This window comes from Mchenga conophoros, linkage group LG13 (genome assembly GCF_057382185.1).
Source record: "Mchenga conophoros isolate Kocher_MC1m ecotype Shallow Benthic linkage group LG13, M_conophoros_male_GT1.1, whole genome shotgun sequence".
Lineage (NCBI taxonomy): Eukaryota > Metazoa > Chordata > Actinopteri > Cichliformes > Cichlidae > Mchenga > Mchenga conophoros.
The window spans coordinates 14,537,927-14,556,193 of record NC_140538.1 but is presented as its reverse complement, the minus strand read 5'-3'; the positions used below and the strand labels follow the sequence as shown (position 1 = coordinate 14,556,193).

At 40.5% G+C, this 18,267-nt stretch overlaps 1 protein-coding gene across 1 annotated transcript in view; it reads right to left on the bottom strand.

Annotated features, from left to right (window-relative positions):
• Positions 1–18,267, bottom strand: part of LOC146560977 (E3 ubiquitin-protein ligase NEURL1-like) — a 34,650-nt gene that overhangs the window by 9,373 nt on the left and 7,010 nt on the right. Inside the window, exons 3-4 of the mRNA XM_085296625.1 lie at positions 16,370–16,691; positions 446–1,165 (exon numbers count right to left, since the gene is read on the bottom strand). Of these exons, the coding sequence (XP_085152751.1) occupies positions 446–1,165; positions 16,370–16,691 (1,042 nt within the window). The remainder of the gene's footprint in view (positions 1–445; positions 1,166–16,369; positions 16,692–18,267) is intronic.

The following is an 18,267-nucleotide window of genomic DNA, read 5'->3' as shown; positions in this document are numbered from 1 at the left end:
CGGAAAGTTACAACTGACACCCTGCAAAGATCTGTGAGCACAACTGATTTCCTTGAACGAAGATTTAATTATTCAGAAGGAGGAAAAAGGAACAAAAATCTTGAAAAACTGAAATCTAATAAAAGACTGAAATCTAATTACCAAAAACTCATTTTCTAAAAGGGCTGTGGCTCGACAGTTAAACATGGCTTCAATGCAAGCAGCTCTTAGGTAAAAAAAAATCTTAGTGTTTTCTGAGGGAGCAATAACAGTGATGGAGTCCATTCTTGTGATAGCTTAGGTTTTTCCTGAATTTGTTCTAATCCAAATTTGATTTAAGAACATAAAAATAGATTTTTAGGTATCACACACACACACACACACACACACACACACACACACACACACACACACACACACACACACAGAGAAAAGATAAAAACATGAAAAGATCAACTGAATCTACCTAAAATCCTGAGTTGTGTGATGGTGCCGTGCAGACCGAAGAACATCCAGAGAGGCCTGGAGTTATCGACGCACAGCTGCATCCCTGCACTGACGCCATTATGGCTCATCATAACCTCCCCCTCTGCGTTCACCACAAAGCCCAAGATATCGCCGCTGTGGAGTGGCATCGCTACGCGACGCACAGCCCAGAATTCCTTGCGGTCAACCAGGGACTCTGGGTTAGACGGCAGATCAATGGGCCTCAGGGCGGCAGGGTCACAGGATGTCACGCCATAAGAAAGCGACCCGGGCCGCGAGACACCTGCTTTCACCTTCACAAATACAGTCTCTGAGCAGCGCATTGGTCGGCTGGTGAACACCAATGTCCTTTCATCACCGCGGTGATCCAGCCGAGCCACCGTGTGCTTATCCAGCACGGTTACGTGGATGCCGTGCACAGAGTGAAAGTGCAGATCATTGTCCAAATGGCTGGGCAGAAGCGAGCACTGCTGTGAGTTCTGTGAGTTTTGGGGCACATGGCAGGAGGAGGAGGAGCTCAGGGGATGTAGCTGCTCCTCATCCTCATCATCTTCCTCCAGATGCATCTCTTGCTGCTGCAGGCTCAGGTCACACAGGCTGACGGAGAGGCGAGGGTCACCACTGCTTCGCTGAATGGCGGTCTGGTGGGCGGAAGCGAGAGAACGAGGACGCAGGCAATCCAGTGGGACCATCTCGCTGTCTGTGGAAAAAAGAAGAAGAAAAAAAGAACACACACACACACAGCGATGTTATGTAATCACTTGTTTGTGGTGGGTTTTTTTTTTTTTTTTTTTACAGAGCACATTCAAATCTAAATTCATGTTCTCTAATAATTTTTATTAGCACTCTGGCTTTACAGCTGCAAAAAATGAATCAATTTACAGTCTTTGCAAGTAGAAAACAGAGTCAGGAGGACTAAATGAAATTAATGTAGCCACTTAGTAATCTGCATATTTCCTTGTATAACACTATTTTGTTTTATATCCTCAGTCTATACACTGTTTATTCATCACACCTGCCACTCTAAACAAATGGTGGCTTCCGGCTTCTCTGTTTTATAACATATTCATTCTAAAGCTCTCTCTGCACTAAGGCTTCAAAAGTATGAACAAAATTTTTCAATGTTTATATGTTCCCGAAACATATCAGCACTTTAAGTGGGGGAAAGCTATAGCTGCAGGCCCAGTGGCTCCATCACAGTAGGACATAACAGCTTTATGTAACACTGAAGGAAAAAGAGGTCCTGTGTTTGAGGCCCCGTCTCGCTGTCTCTAGCTCAGGGTCCTGTGGTTTCTTTTGCTTGTTTCTTACAGTCATGGTAAAAAGAAAGTACACCCTCTTTCAGTTTTGAGGTTTTATGTATCACAACATGATGAAAATACACTGGTCTCTCGCACGTCTTAAAATTAAGTAAATGCAACCTCTGCTGAACCACATGACATGAGATTTGTGCCATTACTTATTCAATAGACACTGAGCCAACATGCAGACACAGCGTGTGAAAAACTATGGACATTTTCACTGCTTCAAGTAGGAATTAGGAGGGTAAGTAGGAGCCAGGTGCTGCTCATTAAATGCACTTGATTAACTGATCATCAGCAAGTGTGAGCACCTCTATAAAAGCAGAAGATTTAGCAGTTGGCTGCTCTAGTATATTCAGGTATATGTTAACACAATGCCAAGGATGAAAACTTATCTTAGAAAGTCAATTACTGCTACCCATCAATCGTTCTAGGACATCCCAGCTAATTCTGCTAAAGGTCAGATTGTACAGTGCAACAAACCTAAAAGCTACGTCTTAGACCCTAAAGGCCTTAGTTAGCAAGTTACATGTTGAAGTTCATGACCTGTCCAACAGCTAAAGCTTGTCAAATTAGGCCATGCAACAGAACAATGATCTCAAGGACAGCAGCAAATCTGCAACAGAATGGTTGAAAAAGAAAAGCGATTTCCCAGTCAAAGTCTTGAATTCAACCAGAATGAAACTGTAGGTGGACCTTAAGAGAACTGCGCATAAAACAAATACCTGCAAACCTCAATGAACTGAAGCAACGTAAAGAAGACCGGGCCAAAATTTCTCCGCAATGATGTGAGAGACTAATAAGGTCATTCAGAAAACAATTACTTTAAGCTGTTACTGCTAAAAGTTGTACAAGCTACTGAATCACGGGGTGTATTTAATATTTCACACTCTGCTTCTGCATTTGGGTTTAGTTTTTGTTAAATAAATGATGGAACAGTGGAAACTGCTGGGTGTCATTTTACACCTAAGGCTAGATTTAAATAATTTTAATAGCTGCTAAAGAAAGATGATTTTCTTAAACTATGTCCTGATATGTTAAAGCCTAGAACTGATAAAGGGTGCACTATTTTTTTTTCTACCATAACTCCAAGTGTGCAAGTGAGACTTACCACAGCTCCAGTCCTCCGAGCCTTTAAATGCAAAGATTATATTTCCAAAAATTTACTGAAGCCAGTTTATATATAGTCTTTGTCAGAGAGTAAAACCATATGTATACATCCAAATAGCTACCACAAGTGTTTACAAAACAAACTGCCTCAGCACCAGCAACTTAATATACCTCTGTCTACTGGTGACATTTTCAGCTATGTGTCTGGATGCTAAAATCAGCTTTTTTCCAATCGTTGAAAGGTAAAGGGACTCCTAAAAACGGCATTACATGTCTCTCCATGCTCTCCACCCCACCTCACAAATAGGCCTTCCTGTGCTAAATCTGCTCACTGTTAAATAGAAACCACACAGGAGCATCATTTAAAAAAAAAAGAAAACACAGCGTGAGTGTGCTTTCCATGCACACAGATCATCTGCATCATGGCACGCTTGGGGACACAGAGACATATTTAACACGGCCATCTAAAACAAGCTAAAATTAGGCTGATTGGACATCTGAGGAGAGCAAGCAGAGGGCAGGCTGAGAGATGAGTGACATGACGGCTCCCAGCCTCGATCTGCTTTGGGCTTTCCCTTTGAGAAGTGGATGAAGAAGGAGAGCGCAGCAAGGGACGACCTGACAAAAAAAAAAAAAAAAAAAAAAATAGGGTAGGCACTTGAATGAAAGGGCAGACCTCAACATCTCTCCTTTATCAAACAAAGATGGCACATCTCCGGCTAGCCTCTGATAAAGTGCTTGACATTCATTACTACCTCAGCCAAGAGCGTGCACGATCAGGCACGAGAGTCTTATTATTAGCCGCCTTATCATCTTCAAGGCAAAGTTAGCCGACTTACAGGAGATAATTTCTATTCTTGCTATTAAAGCTTCCTGTGGTTCACAGTTTTGGTTTCTGAGATTGGCGCAGCACTCAAGCCAAGCTGTGAGGGGAATAGTAACATTCAAAGATATACAAAAGATAAAAGAAGACCAAACAAAGAAAGACAAAGACGTGAGGCAACTAAATATGTATGAGCTCTTCCTGGGTTTAGCCTGAAAAGAGTCTGGGAAAGAATTTTACTCATGAAACTTTTGACAAACTATGAAAATCTTTGGGTAATACATGGTGAAGCTTGAAACACCTAATACACCACATTTATCTTCTGTCTGATAAAATGTGCAAAACAATGTCTTTTTTACCAAGTATCAAAATGGGGAAGCAAGGTGATTTAACTGTCTGTGAATGTAGCATGGTTGTTGGTGCCAGACGAGCTGGTCTGAGTATTTCAGAAACTGTAGATCTACTGGGATCTTCTCATAAAACCATCTCCAGGGTTTGCAGAGACTGTTCCAAAAAAGAGAAAATACCCAGTGAGCTCAGTCCTGATGGAGAAAATGCCTTGTTGATGCCAGAGGTCAGAAGAGAATGGCCAGAATGCTTGAAGCTGCTAGGAAGATTGAGAAAATGTTGCCTGGACTGATGTGTCTCAGTTTCTGCTCTGAGGGTAAGAATTTGGCATGGACTATCCTTCCTTGAATGTGTGGGTGATTCTTGGCATGCTTTGCATCCCTTAGTACCAAATGAGCATCATTTCAAGTATTAGTGCTGACCACCTCCATCCCTTTATGGCCTGAGTGTACCCATTTTCTGAAGTCTGCTTCCAGCAGGATAACGAAGGATAACAAAGCTTAAATGATCTCAAACTGATTTCTTGAACATGACATGAGTTCACTCAACTCAAATGGCCTCCATAGTCTCCAAGCCACCAAATAAAGCAGCTTTGCGATTGCGGCGATTCAGACCACGGATGTGCAGCAACTGTGTGATGCTATCATGTCAGCATAGAGCAAAATCTCTGAAAAAACTGTTTCCGGCACTTTGTAAATCTACGTCACAAACATTTAGGGCAGCAAAAGGGTTTCAACTCAGTACTAGCAAGGACCATAGGTTAAAGGTGTTAGCTAAAAGTATTGGATACAAATGAAAACTGTTCTAACAAAGCAAATTCATAAACCAGTGAGTTTCCGCACACACACCTTTTTGTAACTGTAAGCCCTTTGGTTGATGAAGAACCAACTCTTCCTTACAATCTGCACTCTCATTAAAATGTCGCACACAGTCTTCTGAATTATGTGAGAAAATTAAGCACGGTACCAACAGAAATTCATTGCAGCTTAGAGTAACAATTTTTTGAGTCGTAACAGCTGGCAGTGCTCCAGTGGTTTCTTTAATAACATGTCATAAACATAATGGTAATTATGTTCTACTTCGAAGTTCATGTCCTTAAAGCTTCTGAATAGTCTGAATTCGGATTTTTTCTTCTTGGATCTGGGACAAAAAACAATACTGAAATGATTAAGTGCATGGCTGCAATTGGCCCAGTAGCATTAAGAGGCCTTTTAACAGCTCCAGCTTCTTGGTCCCAGGAGAAGGAAAAAAACACTATTTGAAAAGAGGAACACATACCAGACTGATACTACAGGGTCAGCGGCTGACCGCTTTGACTCTGGCTCTTTATACCATCATTGTAGCTGTGAGAAAACATCAGTAATCAGTGTAGCTCAACTCCTGCTACACATTATGGGGACATTTCTTGGCTTTGAGAAAGCAAGAACACATCCATGCCAAAATATACACCTGTAGGAAAAAAAAAGAAAAAAAAAGTAGTCGACAGATAGATAAACATCCCTCTGCCTCTTGCGTTGTTACACATTCAAACAAGTCCCAACATTCACAGGCATAAATGTCTTCACACTGCCTGGAAAAACCTGTTTCTGGAGATGATATTTCATGTGCAATGGGAGGCTGTAACCGAAACCGAAATCCTGTTTTACTGTAAACACAAGCCAGTTTAACAACAAACAAACTGCAGACAGTTCACACACAGTCTAAACAAACGGTATGCTTTATATTAAGAGCTAACTGCATCTTGTGTAACTCACAAGAAATGCACATATTGCAATAGAGCTGTTTTTATGTACATTCTTTTTTTTGGGGAATGCTGTGCCTCTTTTAGTCATGGACACCTCTCAGTCAGACAGTGGCGTGGCACTATATAGACGAGGGAGATTTCTTCCTCTTCCTTGCGCTGGTAGAACAAGATTAAGAGGTATTTTGGTCTTTTTATGAAGCTGCAACCTCTATACAAGGTCAGCAGCACCGACTGTGTGCGTGTGCATATATGTGTGTGCGTTTGGGGATTTGCCGTAAGTATGCATGCATTGCAGAGCTATCCAGGGCTCTGTCTGCAATGACTGAGTGAAGTCATCCGTCATAAGAGAGGTGTTTGGCGAGGGTTATGCGCCTGTCCCAAAAAGGAAAGGGATGGGCTTCCGCTTATCAAAGAAAGAAAAAAAAAAACCAAAAACCCCAGACTGAGCTCACTAAGGAAAGTGTACGTGAAGCAAGAGGGTCTAAAAGCTATAACAGTGATACATGATAGGACCCCATGTGCAACAAAAGCCACATATGTTGAGAGACCAAGTTAAGCAATTGGTTTTTAGAATTTATGATTGTGATAGTGAAAAGTAAAGGGCACACACTGAAGGGAGAAATGGCAGCAGATGAAGACGCTGCTGAGCACTTCAAGGGCACAGTTTCCTCTAGGGTCAGCCTTCTGAAACTGCCTGTAATGCAGTGCTTCTACACAGCCTTACTCATCTTAGGTAATTCCACATTGGACAACCGTCCACTGCTTGATGAGGTGTCTCAATCTGAAACACATTTCTCCAATTATTGATTCATCTCATTGTTTTTGGTGAAAGTAATATCAAGCGAACATCTGTGCACACATCGACACACAGGAAAGAGAGCACGCTTTCACGTCTTCACCGGGTCATCTGAAAGTGATTAGCCTCCTCTCCAAAGGCTTCCCCCGGTACAGTCCAGCTTCCTGGATCCAAAACTGACAGGCTCCATTACGATTTCTATTTTGATTTCCTGAAAATCTGTTCGATTCCATCTGCACCGATTAAATCACAGCTGAAGCATAATAGCCTGGCCAGCGGCATTTATTTTGGTTCAACAAATCAAGTGAATTCCAAGCCCTGAGATCACCAGAAACAGAGCTCTCATAAATAAGTGGACTCTAATCCCAGTGTGTACACTCTGGCAGATGTTAGGTCAAAATACAGCCCTTTAGTTTATATCAAGCCCCTTATTTAATTGTAGCTGACTGTCTGGCAGATTTAATTTACTTAGTTATAATCCAAGTAAAAACACTCAAAAGTGACTTAGAGAATACAGTGCTATAGGGAGCTGTACACTTGTGTCCTCCACTCACACCTCACCGGCCTGTAGGAGAGGATGTGTGATTAAAATACAAAACAAAAAGCTGAACATGCCATTCCTGGGTGTGTGTGCAGCATTAACAAAATAACTACTTGGAGATGAATGGACACAATCACTTAACAGTGGCTTTAAAATAGTGGAAATATAAGCGACCAAAAACTGTCATGAGAAATGGGAAGCGCTAATGGGCCATAATGTTGCGTAACACTCATGCACTGTGTGTCTTGGGGACGGTGAAACCAGCTCGTCTCTGTTCTGACTCCTGAATGCAGCTATAGAAGCTGAAAGGCTCTTCAAGGCCCCTCGGCAAGCACCCAATCACTTCACTATAATTATACCAAATACCAGCAACTGTTCAAACGCTTTCAGTGGTAGCTTTTGATTTTTTTTTTTTTTTCAGTCAGCATGCTAAAATAAACGAACAGTAAGGCAATTCTTCCTTTGAATTTGCAGATTCTGTTTGCTAGTCATTTATCAGGTCTTTCCTTGTGCTGATTGAAGCCACTGTACTATAAACTCTTTATTTACATAGCATCCAAAACATGCAGTCATATGAAAGAGAAAGTTTTCACAAGTACATACACCTCATGACTCAATAAGCCATAGAACAACATTTAGCTGCAATAAACTGAAGCAACGGTTTCCTTAAGGACTATCATTCGGTCACATCATTATAGAGGAATTATGGCCAACTCTTCTTCGCAACGTTGCTTCAGTTTACTGGATTTGCGGCCATTACTTTATACACAGCGCTCTTAAGGTCCCACTACAGCATTTCATCTAACTACAGCATCTAGATGAGGTCATGTTGTTGTTTTTTTAAAGAGAAGAGGCTTCCTCCTGTCTCAGCCATACTTATTCATATATTAGTCTTTTTCTGGTTGTACTTGCATGAACTTTAATATTTAACATGCTAACTGAGGCCTGTAGAGTCTGAGCTGAAGGTTTTAGAATTCCTCAGAGCATTGCACATGCTGACCTTTGGTGAATTTGCTTTGACTTTAACACACTGCAACAATCCTCTAAAGAGTGAACACACACTTGAATGCTCCAGACCGGCAACCTGTCAAAACGTTTTGCTTTTACGGAGTTTGTCACACTTGCATTCAGTGAATCAAAATCAATCATTTGAACTGGCTGCTACTTGACCTCTTAATTTAGATAGAAGGAGTAAAGGTTGTCCTTTTGACACGACTGTGTCCAAGAGTCTTGTTTTCTCCAAACTGACGTTGTATCTCCACACTGTATCTCAAAAATGCTTTTTAAGTTAATAAATAGTTTTGCAAGGTTGGCTGCAAACATGCATGCAAATGGGAATTGTTTGGCTGCTATGAAATAAAAGGGTGACTCAAGTACAAAGATCTGTACTATCAAGTTACACTACAACTATACTCTGAGACTGTTATGTTTAGCAGTTTAATAATTTGTATTTCAAATACAGCAGTACAGAAAAATAATTTAAATATAGCAATTTCTGCTATTTTTATGACCTTTACGACCACAAATTTTGATTTATTTATTCTTTTTTTTTCTTTTTAAACTTAAAGGACGGGTGGATTATGGATAGATTTATCACTTGCCCGAGAGCTAGCAACCTCAGTATCAAACTGGTTATGACATAGAAGCAAAGACAATGTACCTAGTTAGGAATGAGTAAGGTTACCTCAGATCTTGCACAGGCCTCTCTAGCCTTGCATCGTTTTACCCAAAAAGGTATTAACATGGGCCTAAATGTCCTCTTGACCGGAACGTAAGTTTTAAGCTTCAGCAATTTCCATAACAGGAAAACTTGGGACGGCGTCCACAGCCTTGCGAAATCATAATGCGACTGTAATCAGGTTTAAATGTCCAGTCCCTTGAAAAAAAGGATCACTTTTCGTTCGATTTGTTCAGGTTTTCATCACACAGACAGCAACTGCTGAAGAAAACAGAAAGAAAAGCGCGACAAGCTGAAGTATGATTCATGATTTCAGTCTAATTCTGCCAAAAGAATTCACCTCAAGGAACTTACCGAATGTTTATAATATGGAGACATTTAGCATTTCTTTTTGCTTTCCTCTCTCACTGTCTGCCTTTTGCCTTTGGCTGCAAACTGACTTTTGACAGATGACTTTGCATATTGTTATTATCATGCTGAATTTCAAGTTTATTGTTTTTGGAGGATTTGGCTGTAAGCAGCAGACCAGAACCCCAATGTATTAGCACAACATCCATTTGCAGTACTTCAGGGTAATAAGAACCCTGAGGCCTATCGCGTGTCTTCATCAATCAAAATTAACAAAGAGTTTAGTTCTGCTCCCTTATGAAGCCCCTTTGAAAAAGGTAGGACCACATCATGACTGGATACAGTATAAAAACTGAATTAAAAGTTTTACTTGTATGCTATTACAGAAACCACTTTGGGCATCATTTTATGATACTGAATCTTTTTTTAAATCAGCCCCACTGACCCAATCCTGCGTGCACTTGTTTCCGACTGCACTTATCAGATCTGCCTCTATATTTATAACATATTAATCCACAAATCAAACCTTGTGAAAGGCCACATAATCTGTGTTGACAAGAGAAACAATAGGTGAGATCTGTAGCAAGTGAACATAAGTATGTGGCATACGGAGCGAGCACAGACAAAAATAGACACAAAGAAAGGAAAGTACAGCACAATCAGGTTTCGTCAAACATGTTTGTGCAGCACCGAGCTTTTCATCGTGTGCAGTTTATCTCTCTTGATAAAACAGGTATGAGTCAAAGGCAACTGCAAACTGTTTCGCTTTTATTTGAGTAACATGAAAGTAACACAATAACAAGAGTAAAGAATTGCTATGGACACATGATGAAATACTGTAAATCTGTTCAGCGACAAATTTGAAATGGGACTAAGAGTCTCTGCGGCCCTTGGGGAAAATTTGATAAAGTGATCATTTAAAGAATCTGGGTTGCAGTCTCACAGGCAATTGCTCAATTATTTTGTCGATATTGTTTCATATAATCAAATTCTCAGTAATCGGTCCACCGTTTTAATAATAATAATAATAATAATAAGAGCTACCTCGATAGCCTTCCAGGGTTGATCCGTGGAAAACATGGAGATGTTTTGATAACACTCCATGTTTTCACAGCACTGCCAAAAATAACAGACACTACTATGTTTAATGTCCTTAATGTTTACATTTACTGAATGTTTATCTTCTCCAAACTAACTGACACAGTGACGCTGTTGTAAACTTTAAGCTTAGGCCTCAATTACACAGATGTAGAGACTAGTCTGTGACTCTCTTGCAACAAAAATGTGTATTCTCAGACTGAAGAGTCGTTGTTCCAGCCTGCTGGCTGTCACTAGTTAAATTTGGTGGCAAAGATGGTGCTGCACTAAGACATCCTGGTGATCGCTTTTGTCACTAGCAAACTGGTCGCTTGCAGTTTGCATGAAACTTGTCTGCAAACACTTGCCAACTAAAGTAACTACAGTAAAAGTTGCTCGTTTGGAAAAGTGTAGGATTCAGCAACATGATACATTTTCTACTAAGGTGCAGATAAGCTGGCATCTTCCATGCAAACTAAAGGCAACTGTGGCATTCTGCTAGGAAACAAAAACAATTGCAACAGGGTTTTTAATGCCACACTTTTTGGAACCACTTTCAGCTAGCAAATGTCAGCAACATCCAGCAACCGCTTGTTAACCAGTTGGAGAATACACATTGTTCCTTAGTGACCAGTGTGCTAGGGGGTTGCTAACTGGTCTCTAGGCCTGCGTGACAAGAGGCAACCACTTGCCAATGATTTGAGGAATACACATTTTTCCATGGACTATGGTAGGGTCACCCTCCATTCTTTAGGTGTGTGTGACTAAGAATTTAGCAGTCATCTATCATCTAAACCCTGTAAGCCAACTTGTCTAAGTTAGACTGTTCTGACAACTGTTTAGTGCTTGATGTTTCCATATTTGACTTGGCATATTTCAGTATGTGTGGTCCAATTCAGCCACAGCTTCACCAGCTCCAGCGGCAGCCAACAGCAGCAGCTGCACCCAGACAAGCTGGATGTGAAACCTCTTCCATCATTAAAATGGAAAAATATGATGATGAGAGCTGTGGAGTTTATTGCTTTGGACTTGAGGCCCGTCAGTGTTAATCTTCAATATTTCTCGAGTAGGGATAAATTATATGATTACAGGGAGGTGCATGCTTGTCAGCTCCGAGTCACTTTATAATAAAATAACTAGCTTAAAAATTGTTTAAACATACAGCCAATGCTAACTTTTTTGTGTTCTTTATGTTTATTAATATTAGCTCTTTTGGCAAATAGCTGGTTTGATGGCGCTGATTTAAAGGATAGTGATGTCTAATTTCTCATTTTATAGACTGAAACAATTAGGAATTAAAATAGTCGAAAGATGAATCATAATAAAGATAACCAACATTTCAGTAGCAGCAGCCATAAGGTAAATGAAGATTGCAGTTGTTGTCAGATTTGCACTCCAAACTAATCTGGACTGGCAGGAAAAAGAGTGCAAACTGGGTATCTTTTTATTATGGAGTAGGAGAGTGACTTGTGCTAATTTTAAGTGATCACAATTCCCAGTCCACAATAAAATAGTTCAGATCTCTGTATAATGCACAGTCTAATGATCTACCAGGTGAAAACACAAGAAATGACTAAAGCAATACAGATTTATCCTTATTGTGGACAACTTTAAAAAAACATTCTCTCCACTGTTAAGTGAAGCTGCCAAAGCCATGCATGGATACTTGCAACTACTACGGATATTCTATGCAGCATGCATTTTAAAAAAAAGGAACCTTTCCTGTGTTTCATCAGGTGTAAATGTTAGGGATGTCCCTGAAGACGCTAGTAAGCATGAAAAGCAAATAGCAGGAGTTTTCCCCACCATGAAGCTCTACAGTCTAATGTGTCGCAATGCCGTGTATGGAAATGATTGATGTCAGCAGTTCCCTCTTAATCACCTGAGAGGTACGCAGCCTCTTGACAGTCTGGCAGTCATTTTGGATTCTTCTCTAATGACTAGAGGACAGGTTGCAGATGATGTTAGCTGATGCTGGCCTCACGGATCACTACCATTCTGTCAGTGATTAAGTGACTCATCTACCTCTAGTAAACAAACCCCCAGTAAAGCATCTTGCATCTATCAAAAGATGCCTTTGACTCTGTCGGCTTATCTAACTTGGAAAAAATCCATCATACCTGTACAAAACCGAGGATGCTGTGTGGTCTCTTGGGATACGTCCCATAAACAAACAGATTCTGCTAAGACTGCAGCTATATAGGTGTAAAGGGAGCATTCGGATCCCCCATTACATTTTTTTTTACCACAAAACGGTGTACCATTTCCCTTTTCAGATATTTATGACCTGGTTTCTGTAGCTTGACAAGTTGCCTATAAGTTAGCAAGTAAGAAAAGAAAACTAACACTTTTTGATTTCATATTAGTGGGGGGGGTATTAAAAAGGTTTACGTAAAGCCAGGCTTTTGGTTATACTGCTAGGGGAAACATAGTAAACAGAGACCTTTTTATGAAAACACAGCTGAGAAAACTGAGCTTTAAAACCAGTTATACTGCTTGGGACATATTATACACTTGAGGAAATCTTTTGTCAATCTTACTAAGGGCTAAAATGGTAGTGTCGTGCATCCTCAACAGCACACTCCGTTCTGTACAAAGCCCAAGCAATGCACTTTAGTCTTTATTGATAGCTGTGTGAGTAGGACAAGTGTGGTGATGTAACAGATCTTTCTTAAATTGCATGGGCAGCATTGTTGGTCTGGACAACCCCCGAGGCTCAGTTTGATTTCAGCAGATTAATTTAGGTTCCTCTCTTACGTAACGCCATCTCAGCTTTCAAGCAGTCTCACTGATCTCAGGATCACCTTTGGCTTCTTGCATGGGTGGCTAGCTACTGAACTGCACTCCCATGATAAGAGTGGAAACAACACTGCACTGGAAAAGATCCTTGAACATCAGAATAAGACCTGAGAGCAGTTAAGCTGTTTGACAGCAGACCGCATTAAGAGGCAGCGCAAGTGAAATGGTGATGACGGATAGCAGCTTGGTTGAATCCCTTAATATAGCATGTTTTGGTTGTAAAAGATCAAATGGACACAAAGGTATGAGAACGATGCAGAGCATGCGTTTGATGCGGATAAGCCACTGGCTAAAGAAAACAACAAAGTTTTGACTGCGTCTCCTCAGGGGAGGTTGCAGCCACTGAATGAAAAACATCTATTGAAAAATGACTCGGATAATTATAAAACTTCATCATGCGTTCAGAATAAATTCAGATTTTTAAGAAATATTCACCCTGGAAGGGATCACAGAAAATATTTGTGCAGGAAAAGACAATCAAACCATCACCTTTTAACAGGGTAGTAATACTCAGGTGGCACTTTGCAGAAGTAACAGTTGTGATGCTGATGTGTGCAGGAACATTATTATGATTAATCCATTAAATATTAAAGACATGGATTCTTTTTACATAAAGGATGAAATCAGATCACAGCGAGCTCACTATGTGTGTCTCAAAGTGAATGGAGGGCAGTGTCTGCCGTGTCAGCTGAGGAATGAGGTAATAAGACAAGACTGGTTCGGCTTACAGGAATAGACATAAAATGTTACGAGAAGTGAAATCTGTTATCATACCATAGATTTTCTTAAGCTGAAAGTGAAACAAAGAAGACATGTTTAAAAATGGACTAAAACAGACTTCTGATATGCTGAATCTCATATATCTATTAATGTAAATAAATACCAACTAAATACCAAAAGCTGACATTTTTCTAAATGAATCAAGCTCCGGTCTCTGATGCGGCCTTCGGTTTTTAAACATAAAAGTCTGTTTACAGTGCTTAGGAAATGCATTTGGGAGAAAATCTTGATGAAATCATCTGCGGCTCTGAGGGAGGTGCATGAAATCTGATAAATTGCTTCCAAAGATGTCACTTGAATCAGGAATTGGTTGGATATGAAGACTCTCAGCTTATAATGTAAATTAAATCTCATGTTCGGGAAGAAGTGAACATAACAGCCGTCATCAGTGCTGGAGATTAGCATCTTGAGGCCACATCAGGCACCTGCAGCGAAACCTCTGACTGAAATGTCTTGGAGTGAGTTGTTTGGCTGAGTAGAAACGATTTTGCAACGGTCCTAAATTTGAGTGGAGTGGAGTACTCCCTCTGTACTAAAGTAGTCCTATGTAAACTTAGTGGTGAAGCCCTTTAACACTCCTGAAGCACATTATCTAATCAGTGATGCACATTATTATTATTATTATTATTATTATTATTATTATTATTATCATCATCATCATCATCATCATCATCATCATCATGAGTAAACAATTGATCGCATCTTATTCTGCCTTTTTTTCTTTTTAAACTGTCCTGCACATTTATCTCAAAAGCCAAATCAAGGTCACCCAACCAAGCCTTTCTCCACACTCCGTGGAGTCTATTCACAGCTCCTCGTACAATTTGTCTTCTGTTAAAAAAAATAAAATAAAATAAAAAACTGCTGGCGATCTATAATTCCCACCTGGGAAGATTGTGTAAGCCCACAACAGGTGAAATTTGGCTCAGCTTTTAAGCATCATTAAGAATCAAAAAGCAGCCTTCTGTTAAAGGAAATTGCATGCCAGTTTGCAACACCAGACTTTGATGTGTCTGCCCATATTTCAGGCTAAGTGTTTGCTGAACTGCAGCCAACCCCTGAGACAATACTGGCCTTTTGAGATATACCATGCTCTTGAGCAGTGACGTTCTCAGGCTATAGAGGAAAGCTGATAGCCAAGTGATCCTTTAGCTGACTGAGGGCTGAGGCTTTTCGGTTTAAGCCATCAATGTGAGGATAAAAGTGATCAATATGGAAAAACTAGAGTAGAAACTGTGGGATTTATGGCTGCTGGCCTCATTCACATTATACACAGGCATAGATTGCGTAAAGTATGATCTCACATTCCAGAAAACCCCAGATTTAATTGTAATTGTAAAACGGAAAAATTCTCTTATTATACCAATGGGACTTTCATTTAAACATATGAATCCGAGTTTGGGTTGAAGGCAAGTTGACTGCATGTCAAACGAAGTCAAACTCAGACTTGGATCCACAGAGTGAGACATTCCACTGATTTGATTGTCTTGGAAAAACACCCCAAACATCTCATTACCTGACATCATCCCTACTGTCGTCTATCCTGTTGGGATGAACACCACACCACATTGCTCTTGTTCTTTCACAAGAGCAATGTGCTGGTCAGCACCATGAGGCCAGTGAACCCCAGATAGCTACACTCTGGCGCTGGATACCAAACAGCCCATCACGAGATAGCACGCTTCTCGCTGTCAACCACACCACAAGAAATAAGGTTAAATGGCACTATCTACACAATATGGGAGCCTCTTCTATTTTTATTACTGGTGCTGACAGCCTCTTTTGTTTAGAGGGAGAGGCAGTGCGGTTCTTGGAAATGGTTATAAATAAGTACTGAGGCAACCACAAGGATTCCTATTTGTCCATTTGCATTGTTTTCAAAAGCTGGCTTGGTTATGATGTGTTTCATAAATACAACACAATCACCAATCCAAACACACTTGAGATGGTTTAGATTGATGAAACACTGCTGTTAATAATTGGGACGGACCGGTTTGCTTCACATTTCTTTGATGTAATGACCCTTTAAGCAGCACGGCAGAATTGTAAGAAAAGATTTCAGACATTTTGAAATTCTCCCTTCAGGGAAATTTCTTTGATACTAACGGCCATGCTAACTATACAATCTGCCTAATCTCCCACCATCTTTTTCCACTGAGCCATTTGGCCGGTGTGGGAAAAGCAGTGCAGCTGTATGTAACATCACCTTTTAATCACTTGATGAAAAAGCAGCAGATGCAGAGTGTTTTTCCAGTGGCAAAGCATTACACCAAGAACACAGAGTCTGCAGCAATGCTATCAACTCTGTAAGTGTCTACCCAGGCAGAGAGGTGCTGTGAGATAACTTCTAGCTGATGTTTAACAGTATAATGTTTACCATTTCAGCTTAGCCTCCTTAATGGGTCTCATGAGCTAATGCAAGATCATTACAACAGCTGTAAATAGAGCACAAATCAAACTTAGAACTGGCAGGAATATGAGTAGTTTTAAAGGTTTTTGGGAGTAAATAAAATATTTGAGATAATAAAACGTAGACCTGCCTCTGAATGCATGACTCACCTAGCAGTTGGACCCCCCTAGTGAGGCCATAGACGTCTATGAGAGCCCAGAGGGGTTCTGAGACATGTACCCCACTGAAGAACAGTATGGGGCTGGAGTCGTTGATTCGATAGAACACCCGGCCCTTCTTATCTACCCAAAACGAGATGACGTTTCCCTCATTGGAGAGCTCCTCTGGAAGTGCTTTTGCCCAGAAGCCACTTTGGGAGACCAGGTCAGGGCAGGCATACTTGGGCAGGGTGTCTGGATTGATCCTTGATGGGTCTTTGGATGTAAAACCAAGACGTAGAGCACCACTCCAGCAGCACTGCTTTTTAGTGATCTGGAGAGAACATATTTTAAATCAATGAAGATAATTTAATTAAGATAAATATGCAAGATAAAATATGAGCTAAAAAGAATAAAGCCAAATTTGGGCCGGCATAGTTTCTGCTGAGTTGCAGTGATACTACCTGCACTGCACTGTGATTAATTCATGACATTCAAAGCTTGCATTTGGGTAATTTTTTACCTCCACCCAGTCATAATTATAGCTGCAATTACCTTTAAAGTGGTATGACTGTGTTTTGTCAGTGCCAAGAGCAGCTAGTCCTAGATTATTGTGAAATGTGACTTCTTTATGTAAATGGATACAATCCAAAATGTTTTGCCTGATAGATCGGAGCATGTTAGCACCATGACAAATGGCCTATGGGAACCATTAGAATGGCAGAAACATGTACTGGGCATTAAAGGCATATACTATAAGAGCATTAAGATTAAAATATTGTCCAAAAATATCTAGAGTCTACAGACACATATGCACTTGTTGTGCAGTGTCGCTTTGAGTTTAAGAATGTCACCATGGTAAAAATGTCTAACTGATGATAATCATGTCCAACAGCTTATCTTCTAGCATGCCAACAGCTGATGATTACACCACTGTCCCAATTGCAAGCCAGTATACCAATTAAAACTGGTAAGGCTTAAATTAACCACTATGGCTGTTAATGTGTTTGAAAGATGGATATAACAATGGTGACATCACCCATTGTTTAGTGAAGTCTCATGGTGAAGCCTCAGCAGCACGTGGAAGACATTACAGAGAAAGTGAGTGATACCATGCTACTCAATACTCACATGTGACTGGCAAGTCATTGGCCCATGAGTGTACTCATAATTTACAAAATTTACTTCAGGTTTTATTCTGTTTGTTCTGAAACTAGCACTTGTTCCAATACAATCATCCGGAAAGTGGAGGCTGTTTACTACAGGAATAATTTGTACTACCAGAGGCACTTCCACCTTGGCTTCACTTTTCAGAACAACAAGAAGCAACATCCATGTCTTGTCTATTCCTCAAGCCATCAAATTTCTAAACATGGGCAACACATGGCCTGCCCAGGTGGTTTAGCCAAAACAACCTCAAGGTGCAATGAAAGTGTCCCTACGTATTGAAAAAGATGTGTTTGCTCCATGTTGGTGTATGGAAATGTGATTGCAAAAGAATTTCCCTGTGCGGGCAAATAAACCTTATTAACGTTATCGCTCACATGTGGTCCACAATGCTGACATAGAGGGAGCTGTAGCCGATGGTTGTCTGCTTGAACTCTCCTGCACTAATTCAATTCACTGAAGTGGACCTCTCAACCATGTTTGTGCTGTTTGTGCCTCTTGGAGCATTTTGAAAGAAACTATCTGCGAAATAATATGGCCCGCTGCATGGCGAAGCCTGTCTAAGCAAAGCTAACATCGAGGCTTTGAAATGTGGCTACATCAATCATTTACATAGAGTTACTGAGGTTATTTTTACTTATCTTGAGGAATTTAATTTGGTTTGGCTGGATGAGTGCTTAAGAAAATAGATGGACGGATGGGCTTCTATGTCTGTAAGTTTCATGCCAATTTATCCAATAGTT